This window comes from Ammospiza caudacuta, chromosome 3 (assembly GCF_027887145.1).
Source record: "Ammospiza caudacuta isolate bAmmCau1 chromosome 3, bAmmCau1.pri, whole genome shotgun sequence".
In the NCBI taxonomy this organism is placed as follows: Eukaryota; Metazoa; Chordata; class Aves; order Passeriformes; family Passerellidae; genus Ammospiza; species Ammospiza caudacuta.
The window spans coordinates 52440001-52467067 of record NC_080595.1 but is presented as its reverse complement, the minus strand read 5'-3'; the positions used below and the strand labels follow the sequence as shown (position 1 = coordinate 52467067).

At 36.9% G+C, this 27067-nt stretch overlaps 1 protein-coding gene across 1 annotated transcript in view; it reads left to right on the top strand.

The window, feature by feature from the left end:
* Window positions 1–27067, top strand: part of UTRN (utrophin) — a 341981-nt gene that overhangs the window by 254082 nt on the left and 60832 nt on the right. The window contains exons 56-59 of the mRNA XM_058801643.1: window positions 9777–10045; window positions 12124–12270; window positions 13644–13722; window positions 18624–18684. Coding sequence (XP_058657626.1) covers window positions 9777–10045; window positions 12124–12270; window positions 13644–13722; window positions 18624–18684 — 556 coding nt within the window. The remainder of the gene's footprint in view (window positions 1–9776; window positions 10046–12123; window positions 12271–13643; window positions 13723–18623; window positions 18685–27067) is intronic.

Here is a 27067-nt window from a genome sequence, read left to right as displayed (position 1 = left end):
TTGTAAGATTTTAATGGAAATTTGTAACATTTTCATGGAAGAAGTAGAAACATCTCTTCAGCTTTGTCCAATTTTTGGTTCAAAACACTAATGATAGTTCTGTTATTTTTTCTTAACATAATAACATATGCACCTTAAATGTAGTCAGAATAGTACTTCAAGGATTCCCATTCAAACATCCGTATGTGTATTGCAAAGTTTTACTCCACAAATAGAAATAAGCATGTTTAGTGGTGTATCTCATTAGAAGTAAAATAAATCCACTTTAGGGAGGAAGTCATTACAGAATCCTTAGGATTTGAATATTGGGTAAATCCTTGCTAAGGAATGGAACTACAGCTATGTTAGAAACTGTTTTTGCATAGTATTTGTTGAGATATTACTCTAAATATCAGACACCTGCAAAAAGTTTTCTCCACTCCCCCACAACCACAAAATAGGAAATTATCTCTGTAAGTTCTACAGTTATATGTCTGATATAAGCTGCAGCATTATGAAGTCTTACTTTTAGTCACACAAGAGCTGTTCTCAGGAAAGGTAATAATCTGCTTTTGCAGAACTGTCAGTTGCTGTAAGGTGTGAACAATTTACTGTTCTGTATAATTTACAAAATTACAGTATATCTGCTTTTATCAGGAGTTAGTTTTTTATTTCCATACATCATCTTATACATCTCCATTGCAAGCTTCTTCAGTTTGTTCAGTGGAAACAGCTAATCTCCTGCATCCATACTTGCGTTATTTCTGTACAAATTTTTACGTGGTTTCATATTCCCTAGTTCAACTTTATCACAAAGTCTTGAATAGCTGGTGATTAAAGCCAATGAACCATTTATCTCCTTGATTAGTGCTGTTGGTGCCCTTGCTTGACTTCTGTTTTGAGCTCCTGACTCCTGAAGACATTCTGTTTCTCTTTCCTCTCAAACACATTTGCTTTATGGCATCTCTAATGTTTTAGTTGGTCTAAGTCACAAGCAACCTTGCAGTTGAAAAGTAAGGATGCTCTCTGTATATCTGTTCGTTCTTTCATACAGAAGTTTGAAATTGCAGATTCTCTTCTCAAAATCATAGAACCTCTCAGTGCAAAGATGCTAGCACATAAAACCTTGCCAATGCAAAATGGTAATTTTCTAAGAGGGTTTGATATCAATGATCTAGTCAGTGTTGATTGACAGGATGCAAACTGCAAATGCAAACTTCAGATTATAAGATGCATCATAAATTCTTGTTATCCAGTCTTTTATGATGAAAATTATTATTATTTTGTGTTATACCAATGGTAGTGAGTGCTGTATAACAGGGAATTTGATGACCATGGTAAACTGTGTTGCAATGACATCCATGGTCTGCAGGTGATGTGTGCATGTCTCTGGTCAAGCCATCGTATTTAACAACCAGTCATATGTTCAGACTGAGGAGCCTCACGCATGTGCACTGAACTTCTTTTCTTCTTTCTTCTTCACACTCAGTACTTCCATGGACTTTCTTTTTTGAGCATGTGATGGGTTAGTCTTGACTATCAGCCAAACTCCCACCCATCTACTTATGTCTTCCACTGCAGTGGAAAGGAGGCAGGAGATGGGAAGAGCATGAGAGAAAAAGCTCATGAGTCAGGATGAGGATCAGATGGGTCACAGATGCAGATCCTGTACAAACTACTGCTGTGGACCAAACAGGTTTAGCTTGGGGAAAACAAACTATTTATTGCCATTTAAAATAAATAATTAAATACCAAGTTGATTTGTAGTGGTGAAAAAGGCTCACAAAGATTAAAACCACAGCTTTATTCCCACCTTTCACAGACTCAGCTTGACTCCCTCATTCCTGTCCCTACCCTGCCTTGTGATGCTGGTCACGCCCAGAAAGGCAACAAGTGGCACGAGAGGGTGGGAAGGCAGTGACTTCATGGTTAGCCTAGTAGTTTCTTTCTCCTGCTTCTTCCCTCTCACCCCTTTCCTCCGTGGGGAAAATCTGTCTTACCACGGGGTCACTCCTCCTTCTCTGACTTTGGTGTTCCCTCTGCTGTTTCTCCTGTTGGTTCCCTCCTCCTCTCTGGTGTTTTTTCTTTCTGAAATACACTTTCCCTGAGGTGCCACCAGTGTGGCTGAGGGCCTCAGGTGTGCCCCATGGTGAGTTGACTAGGGTCTGCTGTCCCTGGCACTGGGCAGCTCCAGCCTCTTCTCCCAGAGACCCCAATGAAGCTCATGCTGCCGGCAGTGGGCACTCGCACCCTGTGCAGAACAGGCCTGCACTGTCTGTAGATTAATAGACCTTCAGGCCAAAAGCTGTCTTTAAATCATTCTGTCTGAGCTCATAGATATGTAATAAGCTGTTAATTTTCACCTAGGAGTGAGTCTAGTAAATTTTTTCTGACAACTGATGCCACGAGTCTCCAGAAAACTTAATCTCTGAACTAGAAGACAGCCAGAGGCACGCAATTTTTCTTCAGATTAACCATTATCAGTGAAGGATGTGGGCTTTAGTTTGCTTTTAAGATGTTATTTTTTTTTAATTTTCTGTCAGCCTCTTGGTCACTGGTGTTCTATGTAGTTGATTAAAGTTAACTTGTTAACTTCAATTAAGTCCACTTCATGTTGATAAACATGGAGTGTGGTTATGGATTCTAAACTGACAGTCTGTTTTCTAAAAATACTGACAGTCAACACTGCACAGACTTGATTTGAAAATTACTTTGGCTGGTTCTATAATAGAAGTAGCGAAATTATTTTACTAACTCAAACTCGCATTAATTGGAAATCACAGTTTCTTGAGGTTATTTCTTACCTTGTATGAGGGAAGGGGTCGTTTTGAGGGAATGATTAGCTAATCTGGAGATGATAAAAGTTGTGACATTGTTTTCTATTTTCTTCAACCTCTGAATCTATTTTTTTAAAATCAGTATTTTTGATAGTTTTCTCTTTCACCACAGGTCTTTTCGTGCTAGGGAGGGCATTGTTGCAAGGGCAACGAATAAGACAGATTTAGGAGAAAACTGATCGGAATCAGTTTTGAACTTGTCTGACTGAGACCTCTTTGAAGGACTTGTGCATATATATGTATACACACACACATTTATTGTTCCATCCAAAGAGAACATTTGTTACAGCATACCTTATGATCACCCATTATTTCCTGTAATGGTCTTGTTAATTTCAAACATATGACAAGAATGTAGTTTCAGGTTATGAGTAAGCCTTGGTTTCTTCTTTCCCCATCTTCACCTTATGCTTCTTGTGCTGGCCTTCTACTTACCAGAGAGTAACTGGCAAATTCAGTCAGAGTTCTCTATCTTCCAGGAAACTACTTTCTTAGTCAATTGCATCACCCATATGTCTTTTCTTCTGCTTTTGTTTTGCCATGTTTCTGTAGAGGCCCCATCACAAAAAAGCCAGCTTCACAGTCTTCCTGTATTTGAGCTGCCTCAGCATCTGAATGGAGCTGATTAATAAGCCAGCAGGCTAGCTGCTGAATTTCATGGATGGACAGGCTAAAGAAACTGAAAGTGCTTATGTTTTTAGCATTTTTTTCACTTGTCCATAGTATAGGAGAAAACTTTGATCTAAAAAAGTTAATTATATTTCTCTGTGGCATATTTACAGCTAGCTTTTTAATTCCATATACTGTAAGGTTACAGGCCATTGGAAAGACAAAGGAAAACAGATTTCATATTTTATGTCCCCAGAGTTCTATGAAGTGATGATAAAGCTTTGCTGAAATTCTGTCCTTACATTTCCACTGAAGCAGTGAAACATCCTAGGAGATCATCACAGGCCACTACGCTGATTGTCATTGTAATAGTGAATGGTTCCGGGAGTCTGCAGTGTTGTCCAACTACTTCAGTAACTTAATTTTTTAAGACAATTAGATTCTTAACTTTGAAAGCTGCTATTTGATAGCAAAGGTGGTTGTGATAAACAACATTTAAAAATAAGTATTTACCATCTGTTATCTCCCATTAATTGAATAGAAAGCCCCATAAATCACATCTGTGTTATAAAAGAAATATGTTAATAAGCATCAGTGGATTGTATGTAGATACTTTAAATAAACTTGTAGGGGGACAATATCTTTACCTGCTTCAGGCATAAACAAAAGCTGAACTGTTTTGCTTACCATCACTCACGTTTAGGTAAATTTCTCTGCCGTAATTCTTCCTTTTGCAAGGGAGATCTCACTGAAAATAGGCAGATAGAAAAATTTATTCTTTTCTAATATATAACAGGTATATAGCAGGCAGCATTTCTATTGCAAATAATTTGGGTTTGTTCTCTAGCTATCACTAGCTAGTAGCTATACTAGCTATACTAGTAGCTACACTAGTAGCTATACACTACTGGGATTTTTTTTTCCCTCTGCTGTTCAACTGGACTGAGTATGAAGTCTTGACTGTGAATTAGAAGTTCTTAGGAGAATGAAGAGGATGTAGCCCACTGGAAGTCAGTAGAATCATATCCAGAAACTAATTACACTATTTTTTGCTGCTTTTGTTTTAGTTGGAGCTCATTCACACTTGTCTTGTAACAGTTTCTTCCTATGATAAGAGAAATGTGCATTTATCCATGAGAGAATCACAGACTAATTCTCTCTCTCATTTTCAAAATTAGCTCTTTTAGTCACCCTTACAAGTCTAGTCTGCTTTGGTAAAGCTTTGAAATTTGTCCTGTGGGGTCTACATGGTTGTCTGCTCGGAGCCATATTAGTAAAGTTCAAGGAAATTGTTTCCACTTGCTGAGTGGTGTGGAGTGCAAACTTAGAGGATTTTAATGGAAACAGGCTGGCTGGAGTTCAAAATGGTTAATTTTATTATTGGTTGATTGTTTGGGATTTTTTTATTCATGAGGGCCTTGGAATATAAACATAGTCATATTCATTCCTGACTTGTACGCTCTGTTGTGTCCTAGTTTTATCTGAATTACGGGTTGTTCTCTGGGTGGAAATGTGTTTACATTTAACCAACTACTGCTTGTTCTTAAACTTCCTGTTCCCATCACATCAGGACTAAGTTTTCTGTCAAGGTTGTAAGAAACTCAGACAATGCTTTTTCATCAGCACTGCTAAAGACTTCATGATGCAATGATAGCACTGCTTTTGGGTCCTCTTTTTAGGAGTTTGATCATGGGCCTTTGTGCCTATTCAAATTCTCTGAAAGTTTTCATAATGAGCACAGTGCTATGTCATACATTGTTTTTGCTGCAAAGATTGATTGAACCAAGGAAGAGACAATGTTTGATGTCATGTGAGAAGGAAGCAATATGAAATCATCTCCAGTTCCAGTATATTTGGTTAAGAATTTAGCAGAAGTGAAAGGAAGTTACTGTAATTTCAGCAAGATGGAAAGAGATCACTAGTTAAAGGCTACATAATAAGGATTAATCGGTTGATTAGAAGGAAAACTGCTACAGCCAAATAGTTTGAGGTCTAAAATAAATTCTTAAGCAAGAAGAATTTTCTTCACTACTATTATCCATATAAGCATGCAAGAAACCTACATGCTGAAAATTTGGGCCTGAAAGTTTTCCTTCAGGCTGTGCTAGAGAAATAGAAAAGCTGTTGGAGCTTTCAGCGCTTTGTTTGTGACAAAAGAATGTATATTAAAATCAAGATTTTTTTCACTACAGAAGAGGAGTTCTTTTCCCTGACTGCAAGATCAGTTAATACCCGTCCTCTCCTGTAAACAGATGGTCCAGTGAATATAGGCTGTTCTTACTCTCTGAGCAGCTGCTGAAGTGAGGATAATGTAATAAGTACCATTAAAAAAAAAGAGGGTGGGAAGACACTGATCAAACTGGTGACTGAGAAGACTTTATACTAAGTAGGAAAAAAAGAGAAAATTTTACTGTGTAAAATTTTTTCACAGCAAAAAGGAATCCTGTCTGCTGGTTTGTATAATGACAGGCTAGTTAAATGAATTCCAAACTAATAGAAGAAAAATCTTACTGTTAAGACACTTTCTTTGAGATTTACAATTTTATGCTATGCAACCAGTATCTTGAAGAATGTGATCTCTGCTTAAAAGAAAGTAATATGTTGCTCATTAATAACTTGGGCTTTTGTGATGGAAAACATAGTTATACAAGATGTATTTCTGTTAAATGAATATATGCTGAATGGTTTATAGCTCATAAAAGCACATATTTTGCTCTGTTTCTCTAGTAAATGTCTTTTTAGTGCAAGGTTTACAAGCACTTCCAAAGCTTTTGTAAAATAAAGCAATCTTGCAATGAATTAGTTTTTCAAATACAATATGTAGTAGATATCCTTGCACTATAACATTGATTTTACAAATGGTCTTCAAACATGTTTTGGGTTTCAGTTCTGATGAGATACTTGTATCACCTCAATCATCCTGGAATCTTTTCCCATTCCCAAATAAGGGACTAGCTCTTTTGTGAGTAAAGCTGACTTGTTTTAGCTGGCCAGACAAATAAAGTCAAGCTATCATTCCCCGCTTCTAATCATGGAATCATCAAGCTTGGAAGAGACTTTCAGGATTATCTAATCCACTTGTTAACTGAGGACCAACATAACCACCCCTGAACCTATCCCCAGGTGCTGCAGGCACTTTTCTTCTTACTGCCTCTGTTAGAGCAAGAAGCACTCATTGGATCTCCTGTGTCTATGCCTTTAAGGAGACCCAAAGAGTTTTGCAAGATTTTCAGCTCTTAGTATAAAGCTTTCCACGTGTTCCTGGTCAAGTGACTGATCTTTTTAGCTGACTACTAACCTAGCTTAGACCTGCATGGGTCTTGCAGCATTCACTCTTTCATGCAGTATTGGTAGGCTTTGGCTCTGACAACAGATAAAGAACGATGTGACTGCATGATGTTGGATCAAAGTGGTAGACTGCAGCTTCGCACATATGGAACGTTGCCTTAGTTCAGTTTCTGGGTATAGTGTCCCCTGTATTCACATGTTCAAGGTACCAACAGAGGAGGCTTTATCCAATTGGTCTGCAATTTTCTCTCCCCTCTCAATGAAGCTTAGTATTGCCTTACCTTATGTAAGATGTTCTACCTCTGGCTGTTCCCTTAATTCTTCCTCATTTATAAGTCTTGCAGCTTTCACTGCTGAGGTTTGGTTGCCCACAACCTACAGCTGTATGATAGGAAACCTCAGCCTGGGAGAGAACCTGTGATATTAAATGCTGGTCCTTAGGTGCAATTTGACTTCTAGATTGTTCACAGTCCCTTTGTCATTGGACTGTAGTGAATTCCCATTCATTCATCAATATTATTATTCTCAAAGGTGAATTATTCCAAAAGTACTTATGCTAACAACTTCTTTGATATCTTTACATAGGCATTTTGTAGCTGTTCTTTTCTGTGTAAAAGAATTTATTTTCCTTAAAATGGGTTTTACTTAGAGCATGAGCTTTATTTCTTTTCAAAAGAAATAAAGAAGTATTTTCTTTGCAGAACTTGGGGTAAAGATCATTCCAAAACTATGTTGTGCTATAATGCAGTTTATTCTACTGTGAAATACTGTAAATTTAGAGACAAGGTGCAATTTATCACAGCACAGCTTTGGTCTTCATCTTTGTTCTGGTGTGTCAGTATTGCAAATTGTAGGTTACTGCCATGTCTCTGTATCCCAGAGCTACATATGTAGTTGATATCTCTTTGCATCTAGTTAAGCATTGTGGGATTTTTTCACGGTCATTTCATTCCAGGTTTCTCCTCTGCAATCTCTTATTGCCACTGCAGTGTCCCTAAGCCTGGGTGCAATCTCTGCTTTTACAGGCAGAGTGCACATAGGCAGTGCTTTCATGTAATAGCTTATGAGACCCAACAAGTCACTGAAATATTAACTTAAGACGCTTGGTAAGTTCAAAATATTTATTGTAACACTCAGCTGCACTCTTTCTTCAAGTGTCTCTCTCTTATGAGGTCAAAACCTGCACCATAAACCACAGGCTGGGTATGTGTCTCCCTTCCCTTGGTGCTGTTGGCTCTTGTTGATTACTCTTGCCTTTCACTGTGCTCTGGTTACCATTCCTTGTTTGTTGTTTCTCCTACATAACCACTTCCCAGCAAGGTCCTTGTGCTTTTGGGCAACTCTCTCCTCCCTGTATCAACAGTTGTAATACAAACTGTGGTTGCATTGGGGGTTGATTTTTCTTCATTTTGTTGGTGGGATTTTTTTCCCCCAGATGGCATCTGGATTGTCTTGAATCTCTTCTAGTGATGACCAGAATACTCTTCTACTCATCATAGTCTAGCATATATCAATACCTATATGGGCTAACAAGATTTGAAAAAAAACTTTAAGAGAATAAACAGAATAAATATGTGGAACTGGTGGGCAGAAATTCTGGTTGTGATCCAAATAACTCCCTGTTACTTTTTTATCTGGAAAAAAGAGACTTCTCAGCAACTAATTGGAGTGTATTTCAATGATTTATTTTGTGTTAATTACTTAGAATATGCTTTTCTGTATTGGTGCTACGGGACAACAGTTGCATATAAGAGGCACAGTGGGGTAACTTTTGCTACCATAACTGTGCATTTACTTTGACATTCATCTGACCTTGGTAAAGCAAAAACATCCCTCCCACACAATTTCTGTCTGTTGCTCCCTCACCTTCCTCCAACCACAGTAGCAACTCCAAACTCAGTCAGTTATAATGATTTTAAGGACAGTCTATCAGTAAATGAAAGATGGTATGTCTCATCTGACTTCTGACAGAAATGGTACTTTCATCTCTGCATGATTGTGTATAATTTATTCATAGGCAACACTTGAATTTTAATCACAAGAGTACTGTGATAAACCTTTTCCAGAGCTTTTATATAGGACTGAATAGAAGGCCAATTGGCTTAGTTTCAGTGCATGTCACGTCTCTGCTACTTCTTTTGTTCTCAGTTTTTTGCATTATAGTTTCCTCTGCTTGCTTTTATGTAGAAGGGGCATCCTCTGAGACTGGCCATGTTTGTTTGTTGTTGCTGAAGCAACTCTTCCCTGATGTGGCAAGCTTCCCATGAGTGTTTTTCAGCAAGGACCCCCAGGCAGCAGACAGCAGGACCTGCTGGGGTTGTTGTAGGATTTTCTTTTTAGCTTTCAAGCTGTCTGGGTCTTGCTCAGTCTCAAACTGAAGGCTTTCCGGGGTTTCTGGGTTGTGAGTTCTAGACACAAGCCTGAAATTTGTGAGAAATAGTACACCATAAGCTTGATTCTTTTTCAGTCAACAGCTTCATAGAATATTTGTAGGTTTGGAAAAACTATTTAAACCAGCCTTTTTGGATTTGAGTATTTACACAGAAAAACTGATGTAGCGCTGCAGAACCATGCCCCCCACGGTACTTAGTGTACCTTGTGTTTTGCTGCTGAATATGAAGAGACATCCTGGTGCCACAGTGAAAGGTGGTGGTAAGAGATCCAGGAGCAAAGCACTGTCCTTGCTCTTTCTATGTGAAATGATGCAAAGACTACCTAATGAAGTTCCCAGGAAGGAAGAACTATCTTCTGTTTCCTTTCCCTGTCCCTCCAAAAGTAACAAATCAGCAGTAAGCTGCTTTTACTTTGTGGGTATCATAATATATGGAAGTCAGGAATAGTTTCTTTCCTGTCTTCTGATCAAGAATTGTATTGTCAGTAGGAGTGATTGAGGTTTATTTCAGTTACAGCAAGGTGGACTTTCTTCTACCTTTTACGTGCTGAAATAAATTATCAGTCGACACTGGACTTACTGACTGTCTTGAGTGTGTATTTCAGGAGCACTATCGGTTTAACTGGACAAAAATAAGAAATTAACAGTATAACTCTTATTCCCCTTTGCAGAATTGACCCCTGAGGAGAAAGCCTTGAAGATTGCCAAAGCCATGCGCAAACAGTCATCGGAGTTAAAAGAGAAATGGGAGAACCTAAATGCCAGTGCCAGTATCTGGCAGAAGCAAGTAGACAAAGCATTAGAAAAACTGAAAGACCTTCAGTGTGCCATGGATGACCTTGATGCTGATTTGAAGGAGGCTGAAAATGTGAGGAATGGCTGGAAACCTGTAGGAGACTTGCTCATAGATTCGTTACCAGATCACATTGAGAAAACGATGGTAAGGGGGCAATATTTAGTTTGTTTGTGTGTCAGATCTCTCCATTCTAGTCCCTCTAGTAATATTAGATATTTATACACTGTATGCTGAAATTCTCATGTGCAGTATAAAGTCTTTAAAGATGGTATCTGAAGTCTCAAATAAAGTCCAGAGCTGGGCCACATTCCCAGTGTTGGCTGGGATTACATACACAGATCTGTTTGGCCATCAAGTGTAACTCTCTTTTTAGAAAAACATTTAGAGCTTTCTTAATCATACAGAAATAAATAAATAGTTTAAATTTATGTTCCTTGACTTTCACGAACTAAACATGCCTATTGTCTATTTTTGTTTGTATGAGCAAATTTGCATTTGCTTTTACTTTAGCCTGGCTTCTCACCAGGATTATTTCAAACTGAAGAACACATACTACATACCTATAATGTTGTTATGGGCAAACCAGTTCTTGCACCCTGGGTTCCATGCAGGGCTCAGCATCCCAAGGCATGGCTGCTTTTGATGGTTAGTTGTTATCCCCTGCCTAACTTCATGGCTTGGGTAGGGACCTGGTAATGCAAAGCTCCCCAAGAAGAAATATCTTCTGATAGCATTATTCAGAAAAGCTGACTGGAAACAGTACAGTGCAGTGAATATCATGGATTCCAGGAGAACATGTGGGTATACACATGTAGGTAGAGAAGATTGCTGTTTCAGGCAAATTTGGCATTTACTGCTAAGCTTCTGTTTCACAAACACAAATTTTCAGTTTTTAAGTTTAAGAATGAGTATAGCAAAGCATTAGAAGACCCTGGGGTTGTGTACCTGACCATCCATGTCTTCAGCATAGGATGCTGGTACTAGAAGAATAAAATGGGCTGCAACTGGGTTTCTGTAGATATTCTCTCTATGTATACAGTGTCTGTGAATTCACAGGGCTACATTATTTCACATATGGCAATGTAAGCATCCTCATTCTCCAAATTATGTTGTTACTTTCAAGGTTAATGGAACTGAAATCTTTAAAACAAAGGCAGTCAAAGGTGAGTTAATATCCAGACTGCTGTTGATTTGAAAAGAGTAATGGAGCTCTTCCTTCTTCTATTTTAATGTAGATGCTAAAGCAAGAAATAAGATGCTAATGCTAAATAGCTCCTTGTTCTCATGCTAAGTGATTTGTCATATCTTAATGACTTTTTCTGTAAAATAGATGAAAGCAAAGTCTTTCAGATTTTCATTGCTGTGGAAAAACTGTAACATTTGCTGAAGCAATAGGGGCCTACTGGCCGTCCAGAAACCTAGTGTTTCTTTCTTAAAAGTATGTTCTTTCTGTTCCTTGGAGTAATGAGAGTGATTCTTGAACAGAGATAAATAATTAAATTGTCCTAAGAAAATACTTCCTTTACAGTTGTTTTGGGCTTGTTTAATGATGTTTAATCAAGCTGTTTACAGGATTGAACATTTAACTGCTCACAGCAAGCAAGGTATTTGAAGCATTTTTTAAACTGTAACTAAACTTGCATCAATTTTGTCTTAATACTGTATTTAGTTCGATTTGATTGAATAAACCTTTTACTTCTTTTTAGTCATTGTAATAGCTTTACTCTCTGGTTCTAATCAGGTAAAACATTGTACTCCTTTTCCTTAGAAGATACATTCCTTCATGCTTTGCTAGTTCAATAATAGTTTTTAAATTGAATTTTTGTCAGCTGCTTAATACTTGAAAACTATAACTACTGAGCAATGTTTTGTCTTAAGAACAGTTGGCAGGCTCTATGCTGCTAAAGCTCTTAATATAGCATTGTGTGTTTCCTTTTGCAAAGAAAAGCTCTAAAGCCATACAGCACCACAAAAAAACAGTAAATTAAATTCTTTTAGGGGTGCAATTTGCTTGTGGGCATTTCATTAAGTTTCATACTGTTTTTCCTTAAAGGTGGATATGAGTGATACAGCAAGAATATTGAAGTGAGTGAAATTTCTTTGCTGAGAATTGACTTGTGTGCAGTTTAACATAAACTGCCACATGAGTGAGAGCCTCATGGAGTTTACACTTTTGTGCTGCTCAGATGTCAACTGAACATAAGTGTTTCTTACCCTTCTAGGCTTTTAGAGAAGAAATTGCTCCTATCAACTTAAAAGTTAAAACAGTGAATGATTTGTCCAGCCAGCTGTCTCCACTTGACCTTTATCCATCTTTAAAGATGTCTCGTCAACTGGATGATCTTAATATGCGGTGGAAACTTTTACAGGTATTCTTCTGATCATGTACAGTAGGTGTGTGGGGAGAGATGTTTCTCACTCTCCCCTATTTTCTTAAAAGATTCACTTATTACCATTTGTTCATTACTTCTGTCACTAAGGTGTTATTCTGTTAGTACAGTGCAACAAAAGGAGCTGCCTTTCCTGCTGTAGCTTGGCAAAAGGCTTTTCCTTTCAATCTATTCCAGTAGTTTATTTGAACAGGAAACTTCATTAAATTCTGGGAAATAGTGGGAACTCTTGCTGCGTGTTTTTTTTTTGTGTCTTGTAGCAGTAGATTTTACTGCATAAATCTGTGTCACCAAAAACTAGTGTAAAAATTTCTGTTGTGTTTCCAGCTTGTGTGAAAGCTGTTTTATTGTGTCTTTGAATGTTCAGTTTCTGTAGGAAATTTCACTTAAAGTGATTTAAGTATTAGTAGAGCTATAACAAGATATATGCTATAGCAATTTAGCATAAAAGGCAGAAGAGGATATGCTCAGAGATTCATATTGCTTAGTTATGATTATTGTGCTTAAATGGTCTGAGAAAGGTAAATCCCTGTGCCTGATTACAGCTGAAACTCATCCTTAGTTTCACAGTGAATGATTTAGTGAAGTTTATTACATCAGCTAAAGTTCATTTATGAATTTTTGAGGTTTCTCCTTTTTTTTGTTCTTTTTTGTAGGAAATACTTATCATATCTCTAGTGAGGGTGGTGGGAATGAATTTTCAAAACCTGGGCACCAGTTTGTTGGCCAGTAGTTTTGAACGAGTCACTCCTGAGAGTAAAAGCTGCTATTGTGTCATATCAGACCTTTCCTTTCCTAATATAATTTGGTAGTGGTGTTTCTGTTCTTATTTTGTCTCTTTTGGGGTGTTTTATTTTTTGGGTTTTTTTTGGTGGGGGAATATTGTGTGTGTCCTCTCAAATTTATTTAACCAAGCAACCAAAGTACTGCTACTGCACTTTCAATTAGACTGAGGGGCATCATGTCAGCTGGTGAAACACTGTCTTCCAAAATGGTTCTGTGCTGGAAAGGCAGCATGAGATCAATGCAATTAAACTGAGACCTGCTGACTATGGGAATTTGGACAACAGAAGGGTTGGGAGGAGGTCAGAAATTTCAGCAGCTGGCTGTAGTCACCATGAAACTACTGTTGTTATTGATCTACAGCTCTCACACCAGAACGCTGAAAGATGGAAAAATGATTCTCATTAAGCAGATGAAAGAAAAATATGTTGCCTTAAATTGGTGGATGTCAAATAATTGCTGTGACACACAAACAAATTGATTTCACTAGAAGAAATGTAAACAAGTGATTTTCTTATCATGACCTTCTTGTTGCAATGTAGATTTTGAGTGCATATGTTTATGTGTAGGTGTCTGTAGAGGATCGCCTTAAACAGTTACAGGAGGCACACCGAGATTTTGGACCTGCATCACAGCATTTTCTTTCCAGTAAGTTCCTCGAATTAATAGATGCATGTAAGATATGATGGCTTTCTCAAAGACTGACTGATCTTTACTCCATCTTTACTCCCTATGGCTTGAGGAGGTTTCTCTTCCACGATATTATCTATCTGCTTGTTTTTGTAGGGATGTTTCGTCTTCATCACTTCATTGACATTTGGACTAGTGTGCTTCCCACTCTGTCTTTCTGAGATGAGTGTGCCCTCATTGCTTTATGCTTTGTTCTCTGCTGCAGTGTCTGACCAGTGGCTGTTCCAGAATCTTTGTGCATTTGTGACCACATCTTTTCATTCTTTGCCAACTCTTTCTTCTGTTTTCTTTTGCTTCCACACTTGCTGGGATGGCACAAAGGAAGAGCTCCCTGTGTTTTTCTTTTTCTTTAAAGGCTCTGTGTCATACATTCCTGGAATTTCAAGTAAAGGGCTGGGAAAAGCAAACATGCATTCCTTCCTCAGGACCTATCCTTGCATCTTTTTAATAAACACTTCAGAGGCGTAAGCCTATAATCTCACATCTACTAAGAGGGCAAAAGCTGAGTTGATATAATTGTTATGCATAGATAGGTTGTGATATCGAGGTCCATGTTGGTTTCCTGATATTCCAGCCTACCTGCCATCATCAGAGCTAATGAGACAGAATTTTAACCCAATCACCTCTCCAGTTTTTAACTGAGAGCTTCTATAAAAAAAGATAACAATATTGCAGGAGTTGAAAGTCAACATAAAAATGAGCAGATATTTCCCAGAGATTTTGAAGTAGTGTATGTCACTGTATAGCTAATATAATTTAAATCACTAAATAAATCTTGATTTTTTTTTTTCTTGACTTATTTTACAACCATGTTCTTATTTTGAATTGACAGTTGGTTTTTTAGTAAACCAAACAGACTGTATATAAAATCTTACAGCTGTTATGCAAACCAGAAATTCCTAGAGCCATTTCATACTTTTTTTAAATTGACAGAACAAACAAACAACTTTAAAAGTATAGGATTTATTTCTTTTTTAAGGCCCCATTAGAAATATTGCATACTGTTGCCACAGTGGTTTTGTAGCTCTTGTAGTCTCAAACTTGTAATCTGATCAGTACATCTATGTAGTACCTTGTTAAAAAGATTACAGATTGAGTGCTACCTTTGGCACTGCTGAAGAATGCCAGATGAACTGTTTGTAAGACTAGTCAGTCTAGTTTGTGTAAATAAAACAGATTAGGAAGCAATGTAGAGGTTGTTTCTCAGAATCCTCTCTTATTCTAGTTGAGGGAGACTCGGTGGAAGAGTCCACGTGTAAAACTTGCCAGGAAAGGTTTGCTGGTTTTGTTTTTCTTGGCCTGGATCCTTTCCTTGAATTGGCTTACAACATGCCACAATAAAACACCTTGTTCACAAGTCTTAGTGGTGAACTGGCTTTGTTGCTGGTTAAAACATTCATAGAATTATGTCCACAGAGACTATGCAGTGCCTTATCAGCATTTCTCAGCCGTGTTCAGGGAATATTCTTCAGGCTTAAGGGGACATTCAGGTTGTTACATACCAAAGTAAAAAAGGGGAAGTTTCCAGGATGGTTTCCATGTTGGTAGATACCACAAAGAATTACAGCTAAGTAACACAGTTTTGGAAAAACCAATAATATGTAGTTATTCATTTAAACCATTTGTTAAAAACAACCTCTTTCCCCACACCAACTACAACTAATGCATCTTAAAAAAAACCACCAACCACAAAAAAAACCAACAACCAAACATTTTCTAGAGATTTAGTAAGACAGAGTTAAAGAACTTACATCTACAACTTTATGTAGTGTCTGGTAAATGTGAGTAAAGGAGAGTAAATTCAGAAGTAAAATAATAATAGAAAAAAAATTTAAATCTGGAAAGTTGAAGGCTTTATCCTGACAGGTTGAAAGACTGTGTATTCTAAATCAAAAATTTCAAACCTTTTTAGCAGCAATAAGTGACTTCTAGCTGTGAGGAACAAACAGAGTAGTAGTCTGAATAGAACAATCTCAAACTCCTAAGTCTGAGATTGCTTATATATGTATGTCTTCTGCAAATCTTTATTTCCAAAGTTGCACTTCTGAATTAGAGGGCAGGTTTTTATCTGTGCTTATCTGACAGCAGCTATTTTCAGTTTACCTCACTTACCTGTTACTCTTCCTCCAAATACTAAGAAGGAACCATAACTTGCCATCACACCATTTTCAACTGACTAGATCCCAGTTATCATTGAGCCAGGAATTTTTACTAGCAAGCCACCTATTTCTGCCTGTTCATCAGGTTCCTAGAATGATGGAGTAGCCCTGTTTCAAAGGGACTAACCTCAAAAGATCATGTAGGCCAGCCTTCTATGGGAAAGGAAGCCTAGATGAGATTATCCAGCACCTTGGTTCCAGCCCTGTTAGTCCAGTGATTTAATCTCTGCAGTGACTAGAAATGTTTCTGTACTAAATCAACCCAGTGCAGCATTTGATACTACTGTTTGACTTCTTGGAACACCAATTGCATGGATTCATGCAGACCATCTCTATGAAAGGGCTTCAAAGTGTTTTTTCAAGACTACCAAACAGTATATTAGCCATTCATAAAATGTTCTGTGTTTGGAGTCTGAGGTAAAGCTGTATTAGTAGGCCACTGCAATCTACAATCTCTCTTTTTGCTGAGCTATTTGTCCCCTCCCATCATTGGGAGGCAGAATTTGGTTGATTTGTTTTTCAGTGCTTTTGAGATGGAAGGTAAGCACTTTTCAAGTTAGTTACTGATCAGTAAATTTTACACATCCCTAACACAAATAAAGGTGAAGAATCCTTATAATCCATTATTCCTTTCAAAAAGATTGCTTTTTGCTGCCTCCTGCCTTTAGAAATAGTAACTTGATTTTTCTGTAATTATTTTATTTTCCAAGGCTGACGATCCACTACTCTCTGTTAGGTTTCTTGTATGCTTTCTAAGACAAATCCATGAACATCCACAGAGCACTGGCTCCACATGTTCCCTAACAAATAGCTTATGTCTCCAGTGGCCTGCTCAAAGCATCTCTCAGCCCTACTAATATCTGCAGGCCTGCTAGTGAATGCCAAGTTGAGAACTACTATGCTCAGTTTTCATAAGTGATTTTTAAGAGAGAATAGTGATCTCATTTTCCAGACTTTCTTATAGCAGAGAGCTGGCAATGTTTTACAAAGTTTGTTCCCAGATAAATAGAATATGACTTGTTCCATAATAATTAGTAATTTAATTGATTACACTGTTTAGTTTGTATTTATGTCAGGGCAGAATATCTATATCTGTCATAGCAAATAAATTGTAGTTAAGCAAATTCTTACTTAGCTGACATAATTAATGTACTAGAACAGGAGCCCCACCATAGGTGCCAAATTGCAACACTAGAGAATGAAACTTTAAAGCTGATGGCCACTTTCACCTATGAGGTTGATTTTACTTTTTTTTCCTCAGATTTATGAAGGCCTAAGGATTATTTTTTTAGCAAGCTACATCTGTTTGAGCATTTACCCTCTACTATGTTTTTTATTTACCTATGTCTTCACTGCAAATGTTGCCTTCTTCAAATAAAGATGGATTTTTTGTTTTTTCCAGTAAAGAAAGTGGTTTACTTTAGTCCTGTAATTTCCCATATATTATTCCCAGTTAATCTGCCTTTCAGTACATGAATATTTCTTAAATTACAAACCATGGTATTTTGTGTGGTTTAGGAAGAGGTGGCAGCCATTAAACGCTTGGGCACCAGCCCTCTGGTAGCAGGGCAAGACCTATCTCTGTGTAGCTGCAACAGCCTGTGGGACTTTTACAGCTTGTAAGGCTTCACTGCAGTTTAGAGGGGTCTTTAGAGGGGGATGAATCCTAAAGTGGGCCAAGCTTGCAGAAAATTACATTAATTGAGAGTTTAATTACTTGAGATGCAGTGTGGATCAAAGCTGTGTCTCATTTTACCCGAGCTCCAAGCTGGGGCTGTCAGGACCCGAGAGCAGGCGCTCTGTGGCTGCTGTGTGTGTGCAGTGTAAATTCATGCCATTGTGGTCACCGCTTGTTCCTGCCTGTTCTTTCAATCTCTGCTTCCGCAGGGAATCTTGTGCAAGGAGTTTTTTTCATGCTGGAACCCTAATTACCCAGGCACTAGTCTGGTAATTTCTGAAAAGTGTACCTATGACTCTTCAGTAAATAGCTATTTATAAGTTGAGCACCAACAGTCCTGTTGGCCTGAACACTTTTTACCTTTTATCTCTTGGGATCTTTAGGTCAGCAGAGTTGCAGTGTCACGTATGACTTCATGCCTTTTTCAACTCAGTGTGCAGAAACCTTCCTGATATTGTGGCTGATACCTGATTTGCATACATTCTACAAAGATTGCAGTTCTTTGTCAAGGAGTGCTAAGACAAGTTTTGTGGGTTTTTTTGGCCATACAATGTTAATCAATATTAATTTGAGTTGCAAATGGGAACTAGGAGTTGTAACTAATAAAAACAAGGTTGCTATTTCTTCTTCATGTTCTGTTGCAGAGCACCATTTATACCAGTGGAATTATTTATTTTAAAAGTATAAACTGATAATAATCCTACAGAGGTAGGAAAACAAGTGTCTGCAGTTTCCCTAAATGGGTAATTTGCTTTCTCAGAATATATAATCCTTCTTTGAAGTAGAATCATCACATTTGTTTTATTTCCAGCGTGGCATCAAATAGATGCCTGTAATCATCATGATAGATTGCCATCATTTTCTTTTGCTGCTTTTCTAATTACTGAAAGTATTCTGGGAAATATTAATTGTTTCCATTTAATTTATTATAACCATATTACTTGTAAAATAAATAAAAGATATTTATATTTTTTTAGTATGACAGGTGCATTCTAATAACAACCTTTTCTTTATTTCCTCAGCCTCAGTGCAGTTTCCATGGCAGAGATCTGTTTCACATAACAAAGTGCCCTATTATATCAAGTAAGTTTGCCTTGATTCTATTTTCCTAAGTATAACAGAGTCCTATCACCATAACCTAGCAGAAAAACATAGGTATTAATTGGTTGCTAGAAATGCTATTGAGATTTTCTCTATGTAGTGTTATGCTGCCTATATTGTAAAGTAATGTTTATTGCTTTGTGTGCTGCATAATTTAGAAATACATAAAAACAAGTTGCTGACAAACCCTAATTAAGATCCTCACTCATATAAGAAACAGCAGAGGCAACTCCAGTGTAATACACTGTCAGTGTTCAAACTGGACTTGTTCTTGTGTGTGTGGCTCATTCAGAGTATAAACTGTAGAGGGGGAAAAAAACAGAATTAATAATGTATTTAAAATCACAAAGTTCATAACCTAGAGCAGGACAGTGGTGACTGATATCTATTGAGCCCATCCATAATTTTGTGAAAATCGCTTTGTAAATAGTCATGCCTTGACTGTTCTTTTGTCATCTTCTTTAGATAGTTTTTATAGTAATTGATATTAAGGTAAATTTTACTCAGATATAAATATTTAAAAATTTTTCAAATGCCTCGATTACCAAGAGGAATGGTTGAGATATTTATTTTGAAAATAATAAGGAATACCTAAGCATAGAAAGGCATGGAGATCTTGATGTGCTCTACAAAGAGCAATCCCTAACTTTGATTTTTTTACTCTACCAGTGTTTATTTTGTTTGCCTGTACTTTTAAGGTCAAATATTGCAGCTTTGAGAGGAGGATAGGTCTTTGTTTGAAAGGTAAATGAAATTTTAAGAAGGTGCGGTGTATAAGTGAGACCCAGTGCATTTTAGGCTGGAGGAAATCTGTTTTTAAAATATTATCAGTTAGAGTTTGGGAAAAGAGTAGGGTTTCTAAGTCTGTAGGATGACAGTGAAATGGACCTGAAGACAGTTCATTTTAAAAGAACATGAGGATATTTTACTATTGCATATTGCTCATAACTCTGAGAGCCACATTTTGTGCCTCAAGCAATTTACAAGTACTTGAGAGCTTTGAAAAGCAGGTGGCAATAAATCTGTCAATCAAACCTGTTAGCATTCTTGAGATGTGACAGTTGTTTTTAAACTGTCATCTGAAGATTAATTTCTTTAAAGGATCTGGGTGAGTAACCAGAAAAAAGCAAAAACCTACTATGAACATCCTTGAATTCTCTATAAAAGCATTTGTGCTTCTGCTCAGAATTTTGCGAGAGGCAGCAAAAACTGACACACTAGAGGTTCCTGGCTCCCTCCCAATGGAAGAAGAGGACAGAAGTTGGATGTGGAGGCACATTCTCTGCTCAGACTCAGGCAGAAGTGCTGCTAAAGTGATCACACCTGCAGCAGTAATTTAAGGAAAATGCTGAAGTGGCAAACTGCAGAAAGCAAGAGGAAAACTACCCTAAACCTCTTGTTTTTTCTTGTGGGTATGTCTTTAATGGACATTGAAAGATTTATGTTCCTGTTCTACCTTATCAGAGTCAGTAGCTGGAGTTGGGGGCATGATTTGGCCTCAGAGGGTTCTGTGGAGCTCACCAGTTCATTCAGAGTTGGGGATCAGAGATAGAAACAGATGGAACAAACTAAGATATACCTTCTGATCTGTGCTGAGCAAAGCAAAGATTTTAAACTTGAATATTTCATATGTATATCTTTTTTTATTCCTACCTAATACATTCTTCTGAGTTTCTGAGGCTCTCTCTTACCCTTCCTCAGCAAAAGTTCAGTTTTTGAGAAATCCTTTTTTTTTTTTTCATTATTGGTTCTGAAGAAAACCTTTCCAATACGTGCACCAGGTACAATCCTTCAAGCACACCAGTTGGTGGCAAAGTATTCCCTGGGAACACAGGCCTTGCTCCCATAGTAGTGAGCTGCTGGCCCTAGAGCTTGATTGCGGAATGAAACCAGCTGGGACTCACAAACAAAACCCAGCATCTCTTAGAAATTGTTGTTAATGGTCTTTCACAGGAAGTTTGGTAGGGATGCAGAAGTGTAGGGCAAGTTCTTTGAGGGTTGAGGTCTTTATAGAGGTAGAGACCACTGTTTTATTTTCAGGATGGCTTTAATGGAGTCAACAGAATTTACTGTTGCATCTCAAATGAGACTTTTCTAGTAATCCTTCCATACTTTCGACATCATATGTGCTGCTAAAGCAATGTCTTGATTCTTGAAAAGGATTCTTGGTACATGTAACTAGTAGGATTTGCTTTTTAAAAAAAACCTTGAGGATTTCTTTAGCTTCATAGCCTGGAAAGCAGACTGCCTTGGCTGTTTCCTAGATTTTTTAGTTCTTACTGATCTAAACATCATTGTTTTCAGCAGCATCTAGATAAATCAGAGAATTGGGGAAGATAAAGGAGAAAACGACTGATTCTGAACTTCATTTGTTTTGTTATGATGAGGCTGGAGAGTACTCTTGGGTTTAAATACCCTTTTAAATCTTTGTCTGTTGCTTAATTTCAGACACAGTTTAAAGAAGAGAGAAAAACAATACTGACAGGAAAAACTTACTAGTTTGGAATGATTACATGGAGTAAGACAATTCAAGAGAACAGTCAATAAGATTTAATGATTTTTTCATATAGAAAGAAAAGCTAGGAAAAAGGGAGAAACTGATTTAATTTTCTTTTTTTTTTTTAAATTATACTAACACCTTTCAATGAGTTGCCTTTGATGTAAACCACAGCATGAATAGAAGAAACAGCTGCAATAAGTCTCAAAAACTTTATCATTTGAGAGCAGCTGACTGTATTTACAAGAAGAATTCTATGTTCAGAGGGAGGATTTAAGATGCCAGTTGTTCATTTTATGGTATAGCAGAACAGGATAATAAAAGTATGATCCAGTGATTGGTGGCTGAAAAATGAGAAGTTTTAAAAATTAATTTTGAAAGGGAAATAAATGTTCATTGAAATCGGGTTACTGAAATTCTGAATACGAACACTTTTTTTAGAAAACCATGAATTTATATCTCTACTTCATTTTGATAGCTTTTTGTCTGTGTCCTTGAATGAGAAATGTTAAATATTCAGAAAGTCACATAGTTGCAGATGATGATGTAGTTGTACCTGTGTTGAGTATTTGGGAAAAAGAAGAAACAAGAACCAACTGCAGTCTGCAGTTTTATTGCACACAGGATGTAGTTTAAAAATATTAGAGAACTGCACCTGAGAAGGCAGGAGAAAGTACTTTAGGTAGCAATTAATCTGTAAGGAGGGTGTCAAAATAATACAAGATGTTGTATTTTCAGGTAAGAAACACTTTGTTTGGTTCCTGACACCAGAGGTAGCTTGCATTTACATGGGTAGAGAGAAGTGGCTCAGTGGAAGGTCTTTGGTGTGGTGACTTTGGAGTCTAGTTTCTTCTCCCCACCCCATTTGCTAATGGTTGGCACTTCTGCCCTTTCTGGGGTTGTATTTAATCAGGTAAGGAGTCATAGGAGCAGTCAAAAAAACAGTGTACAACCTCCTCTGCCCTATAAGTTCAGACAGAGGCAGTTTGGGGTGTTTTGGAAAGAATCAACTATTTTGCTTAGCTGGAAGGAGGATTTGTAATTCATTTGGCCCAGGCTTTTCAAGGTGTGTGTTTCCTGGGCTGTGGTGGATATTTGAACTGAACTTACACACGTGATCTACCCTGTCACTTTTCTCTTGTATTGTTTTACTATCTAAGCCAGATTGGTGAAATGTTGCTGCTTCTGTTGATCTGATTTTAATGTAATCATTTTGCCTCCTATTTGGTTTTTTTCTTAAAACCAATTAGAGAATATTTTGTATTTCTGTAGTCTGTAGACACAGTAAAATTCAATGAAAACCTTAATCTGTAAAATCTTGATACTGCTGCTGCAAAAAAAGCATAGTCTTTCATACTTTTTCAATTGAACTAATAAGCATATGGAAGGGAATGCAACACAGAAGGCACAGTGTTACCAGTGCACTTTATGTAATAAAAGTGAGAGGTTTGGGCAAAAGATTTGGCAAACTTGCCATTGAATACATTTTTCATAGGTTAGTTGGTAAAGATTTGAGATTTAATAGGGAAAAATTTCTGTTGTTGTTAATTTATAATTATTTGGATCATATAAATAAGACATCCTTGACCTTTGTAACAGTAAATTTAAAAAAACAAAACCTATATTACATAGCATTTCAATAAAAAATATTCTAAAAATAAATAGAATAATAAATTAAACACTATGATCCTTAAACATCCCTGAGGGGAAACATGATAAATATGCAGAAAGCATAATTACCCTAGCATTTCTCACTGTTTTTAACTACAATTTAAGTGTTCTTTGGCCATGTACCTTTCAATGCCATAAATTATCAAATATTTGTGCTGTGCAGAAGAAACAAAAGGGCAATACAGAAGAGGTTGCAGTGAGTTTAATCTCATGCAGGGCATTATATAGGGAGAGCAATTTCTTGTTGCAACCATTAAATTGATCGATATCAAGCGCCATAGTTGCCTTGCTGTTTCTGTAATCCTGCAAAGTGGCTGGCATCACCAGCGTCTTAGAAATCCTATTTTATCACCTCCTATATTTTGTTCAGCTTTATGGGGACAGGAGTAAAATGTTTTCTGCTTCTCCATTTTTTAAGAGTCTTCAGAAAGTCTTTGCTGATGTTTGGTTTATGCCTGTATGAGGAAGAGGGGGAGAAGTAAAGGAGCCGAGAAAAAAAATTCTTTTTTTTATTATAATTATATCCATAATCTCATTCTTATAAGTATTAGGTATTTCCCTTAGAAGGGAAAAAAAATCTAATTTACAGAAACAGGTAATACAAGTTTGAAGGTCTGAGAATTTCTTCAATTACCAGTTCCTGTGCTCATCTTCATTTTCAATTAAAGAAATGCAGTAGCACATTTCTCTGGAGTGATTTCAAAATATCTGCATATAAATGGTTCTACCAACCTCCAAGGTGCAATACCCTTGTGATGCATTATGCCTACTCTTTTCACCACAAAACAGTATTTTCTAATGGGCTTTCAAAAAAGAAGAAAGACATGAAAATATGCAGTATCTAGCCAAAACACCTTGACATAAATTGGGAATGTTATGCCATTTGAAATTTGGCAGGGGTAGCAAAGTCAGAGTTCTGAGTGCTGTTGATTCATTAGTGATCAGTAAAGATCCTGATTTTGGGTAATGTTTTGTGCAAATAACTACAGGAACAGAAAGGTACTTAACATCATGCCAGAGTGCTGTTTCTTGTGGTGTTTGCCAGTGATTACCAACAGAGGCCTTGTCTATGATAAGAAATGATAAAAAATACCCACAACCTGTTTCTAGTTTTCTTTCTTGTACAAAAAGAACAATTTTTTTTTCCACACTTCCATGAGCATCTTGAAACACCTGGAGATGTTGAACTTAATCCATTCATTTCAATAGGAATGTTCTTTTCTTTCTAGAGCATAAATTAAACTACATGGTAACTGTTTCTCAGCTTTTTATTTACAATCAGGAAGTGGTTTAAAATGGATTATCTTTTCCACTTATAATTAGAAAGCTTCCAGCAAACATAATGGATAAGAAATAAATTGTAAGGGCAAATGTTTGTCATGTAAGCTTTAGAGCACTTCATTAATATGTGGGTGGTTTGTAGTTTGGAGTATTTTATGGTTATCATGATTTTTTGTTAGTGAAATTTACACAAATGCATTTATACTTTTTAAATTACACTGGTTTGTCAGGTAATATATTCATGGATGCATGTTTTGCTGTGTGACTCATATTGAGTTGGTAAGTTTGCATAAGAAGAGATTTAGAAGACTCTTGCTCTGAATAACTCATACTTTTGATAGGAGCAACAAAAAAAAAATCTCTTGTCGGTGAAATGCTTCCAATTCTTCCCTGACTAAACCATGAGGAAAGATGTAATATGTTCGTGCCCGTTGTGTTAAGCTCTGTAGGGCACCTCACTTCTGTAACAGGCAAACTCCCTCCTTATGCCACCCACTGAACAGAATGAAATCTTGTACCTTGGGCTCCTGTACACCTTGAAAAATTCTTTTTTTTTTGGTGCCATCTAGAAGTGAGGTGAATAATGGACCTAACTGTTGATCACCTTCAATCAAAGTTAATATCACCTCACTCCACGAGTAGTTCTTGACATTAGCAGGGTGCTTACAAGAGAAGGTGTTCCTTGCACAGTCATCACTGTGACCCAGGACAGAAGTACCATAGTAGTTGTAACAGAGAGAGAAGACTCTGCAGGTTTCTCTGTTCTTGGTTAAATGCTTGGTTTGAATATTTTTGGAAGTTCAGTGAGATGAGTTTTTTATCCCTCTTGTTAAATTTACAATCATGTTTTTTTTCCATGGCTCTGTCCAGAGAAGTCTGGCTTTGTGCCTAAAAGAAACCTACCCATGGAATGTATTTGGTGATGGTGGCAGCAGTGCCTGTGACAGTGAAGCTGCTGCCTCCCTTGACCTGAACAGACTGTTGAGCTGGTGATTCATTCACTTGGAGCCCATTGCTCTTCTCTGCGGGATCCTTGAACAGAATTGCTCGGCTGTTACCACGGGTTTCCTGCTGGGTGTTTTGGGATTGGGCTGGCACAGTCACCCTCTGTAGTCATTTAGCAGCTGTCAGGTAGTACTGACTTTAAGGAATTGGAAAGAATTCTCTCTTGCCTTTTTTCAGTTGCACCAGATGATGTTCACTTGGCTTACTTTCTCACAAATTCCGTGTGGCACAGAAAGAAACTGAGTGATAAGTTTTAAAAGTCCATTGGTCTTTATGCAGTCTGGCACAAATTTCTTTTGCAAATATAATAGAAAAATATTTTATGGTCATTATTTTATTAGGCATAAATTTCATGTTCTCTGTTTTTCTGTAAAGAAAAAAATTAGCTGTTCAGGTATTTACTGCATCAAATGGAGAAACACTATTACAGTGCAGGATACAGAAGTTTTTGATATCTCGTTCACTTTTTCTGCTTCATGTTAAGTAAACACAAAATAGGAAAAAAAAGCATATTTTTTATGGCATGTTTTCACTATTAAAGTGATTTTAGTCTTTCAGATAAAACTGTACTGAAAGTCTATATTTAAAGTATACGATTTCAATAATGAAACTGTTGTTTGCTCTTAATTCTTGGAAACTTGATTTAAAGGATAAGGTTTGATTTGTAAAATCAGCTCTTATTCATTGCATATGGGTTTATAAATTACTTACAAGCCAGAATCTAAATTGCAATTAACTGTACCCACATCCTAATTAAGTATTGCAAATGCGTAATGAAGTATATTTCCAGAGGGAGAATAAAAAAAAAGGCAAGGATTTATCCAAGCACATAAGTATTTTTTCTTCTATATTTTTAATAATTTAAAAAGAAAAAAAGAAAGGAAAAAGAGAAAAGGTCTCTGGACTTAGCTAAATAAACTTTGCATTTCTGCTGCAGCTCTCAGGAGTATTTTCACAGCATCCCACTAGTCAGAAATATATTTGTTCATGAAACCATATGTTTAATGCCAGAAAACAGGGAACTGGGAAATGATGGCTGCAATTCAGCAAAGTCCCTATGATCATGGCTGGTTTTGCCATCATAGTTTCTAAGGCAGTAAACAGGATTTGTCTCATCTAAATTGCATGTAGTTTACATGCAGTGTTTGCATTGATATTTCAGCATTTAAAATAGAGGGAAATGTATTTCTGAGTATACATGTATTTACAGCTTCTGTCGCAGTACTGCCACCTACCTTTACTTTTAACATAAAATATTGAAGTTGTTTTAGTTAAGGCTTTATTTTTCTCAGAATATCCTAAGAAATCCTTTTCACTTAGAATGTTGACAGTAAAATCACCAGTTTTTTGGAATTTTTTGTTTTGTTCTGGGGCTTGACTTTTAGAAGTGGCTTCTTAGGGAGTTTGAGTTAAAATTGAGTCTTTAAAACAAGCTTTATTAAGCTGATCACATGTTGTATTCATTTCTATGGGCAGTTGCAGTGGATTTAGTCAACAATTCTAAATGGGCAACATATTTATGGCATCCTGTTAACATGATAATGCAGACATTTGGCAGCTTCCAGAGTAGTTTTGAAATTATTAAATAAGTTGAGCAGTATGAAATTGTATTTCCTGTTCCTGTTTACTTCGGTATTTTCTGAAGCTGTATATGTTCTTTTTTCTGCTATACTGTAGTCTTTTGACACCAGGGTGAGAATGCTGGACAGTCACCAGCCTTTACCATGGTAAAGCATAAAATCCAAATATATTATTTCTTGTTGCTAACTTCATGATTGGTTTTATTGGTGTACCTTTTACAGGAAAAGGATTGTCAATCAACTTGTTTTTGAAATTACTTTTCTGGACAAAGATAAGCATGGTACTGTTTTAGAACTGTCTTTCTAAAAAGTGCAAACCCACTGATTTACT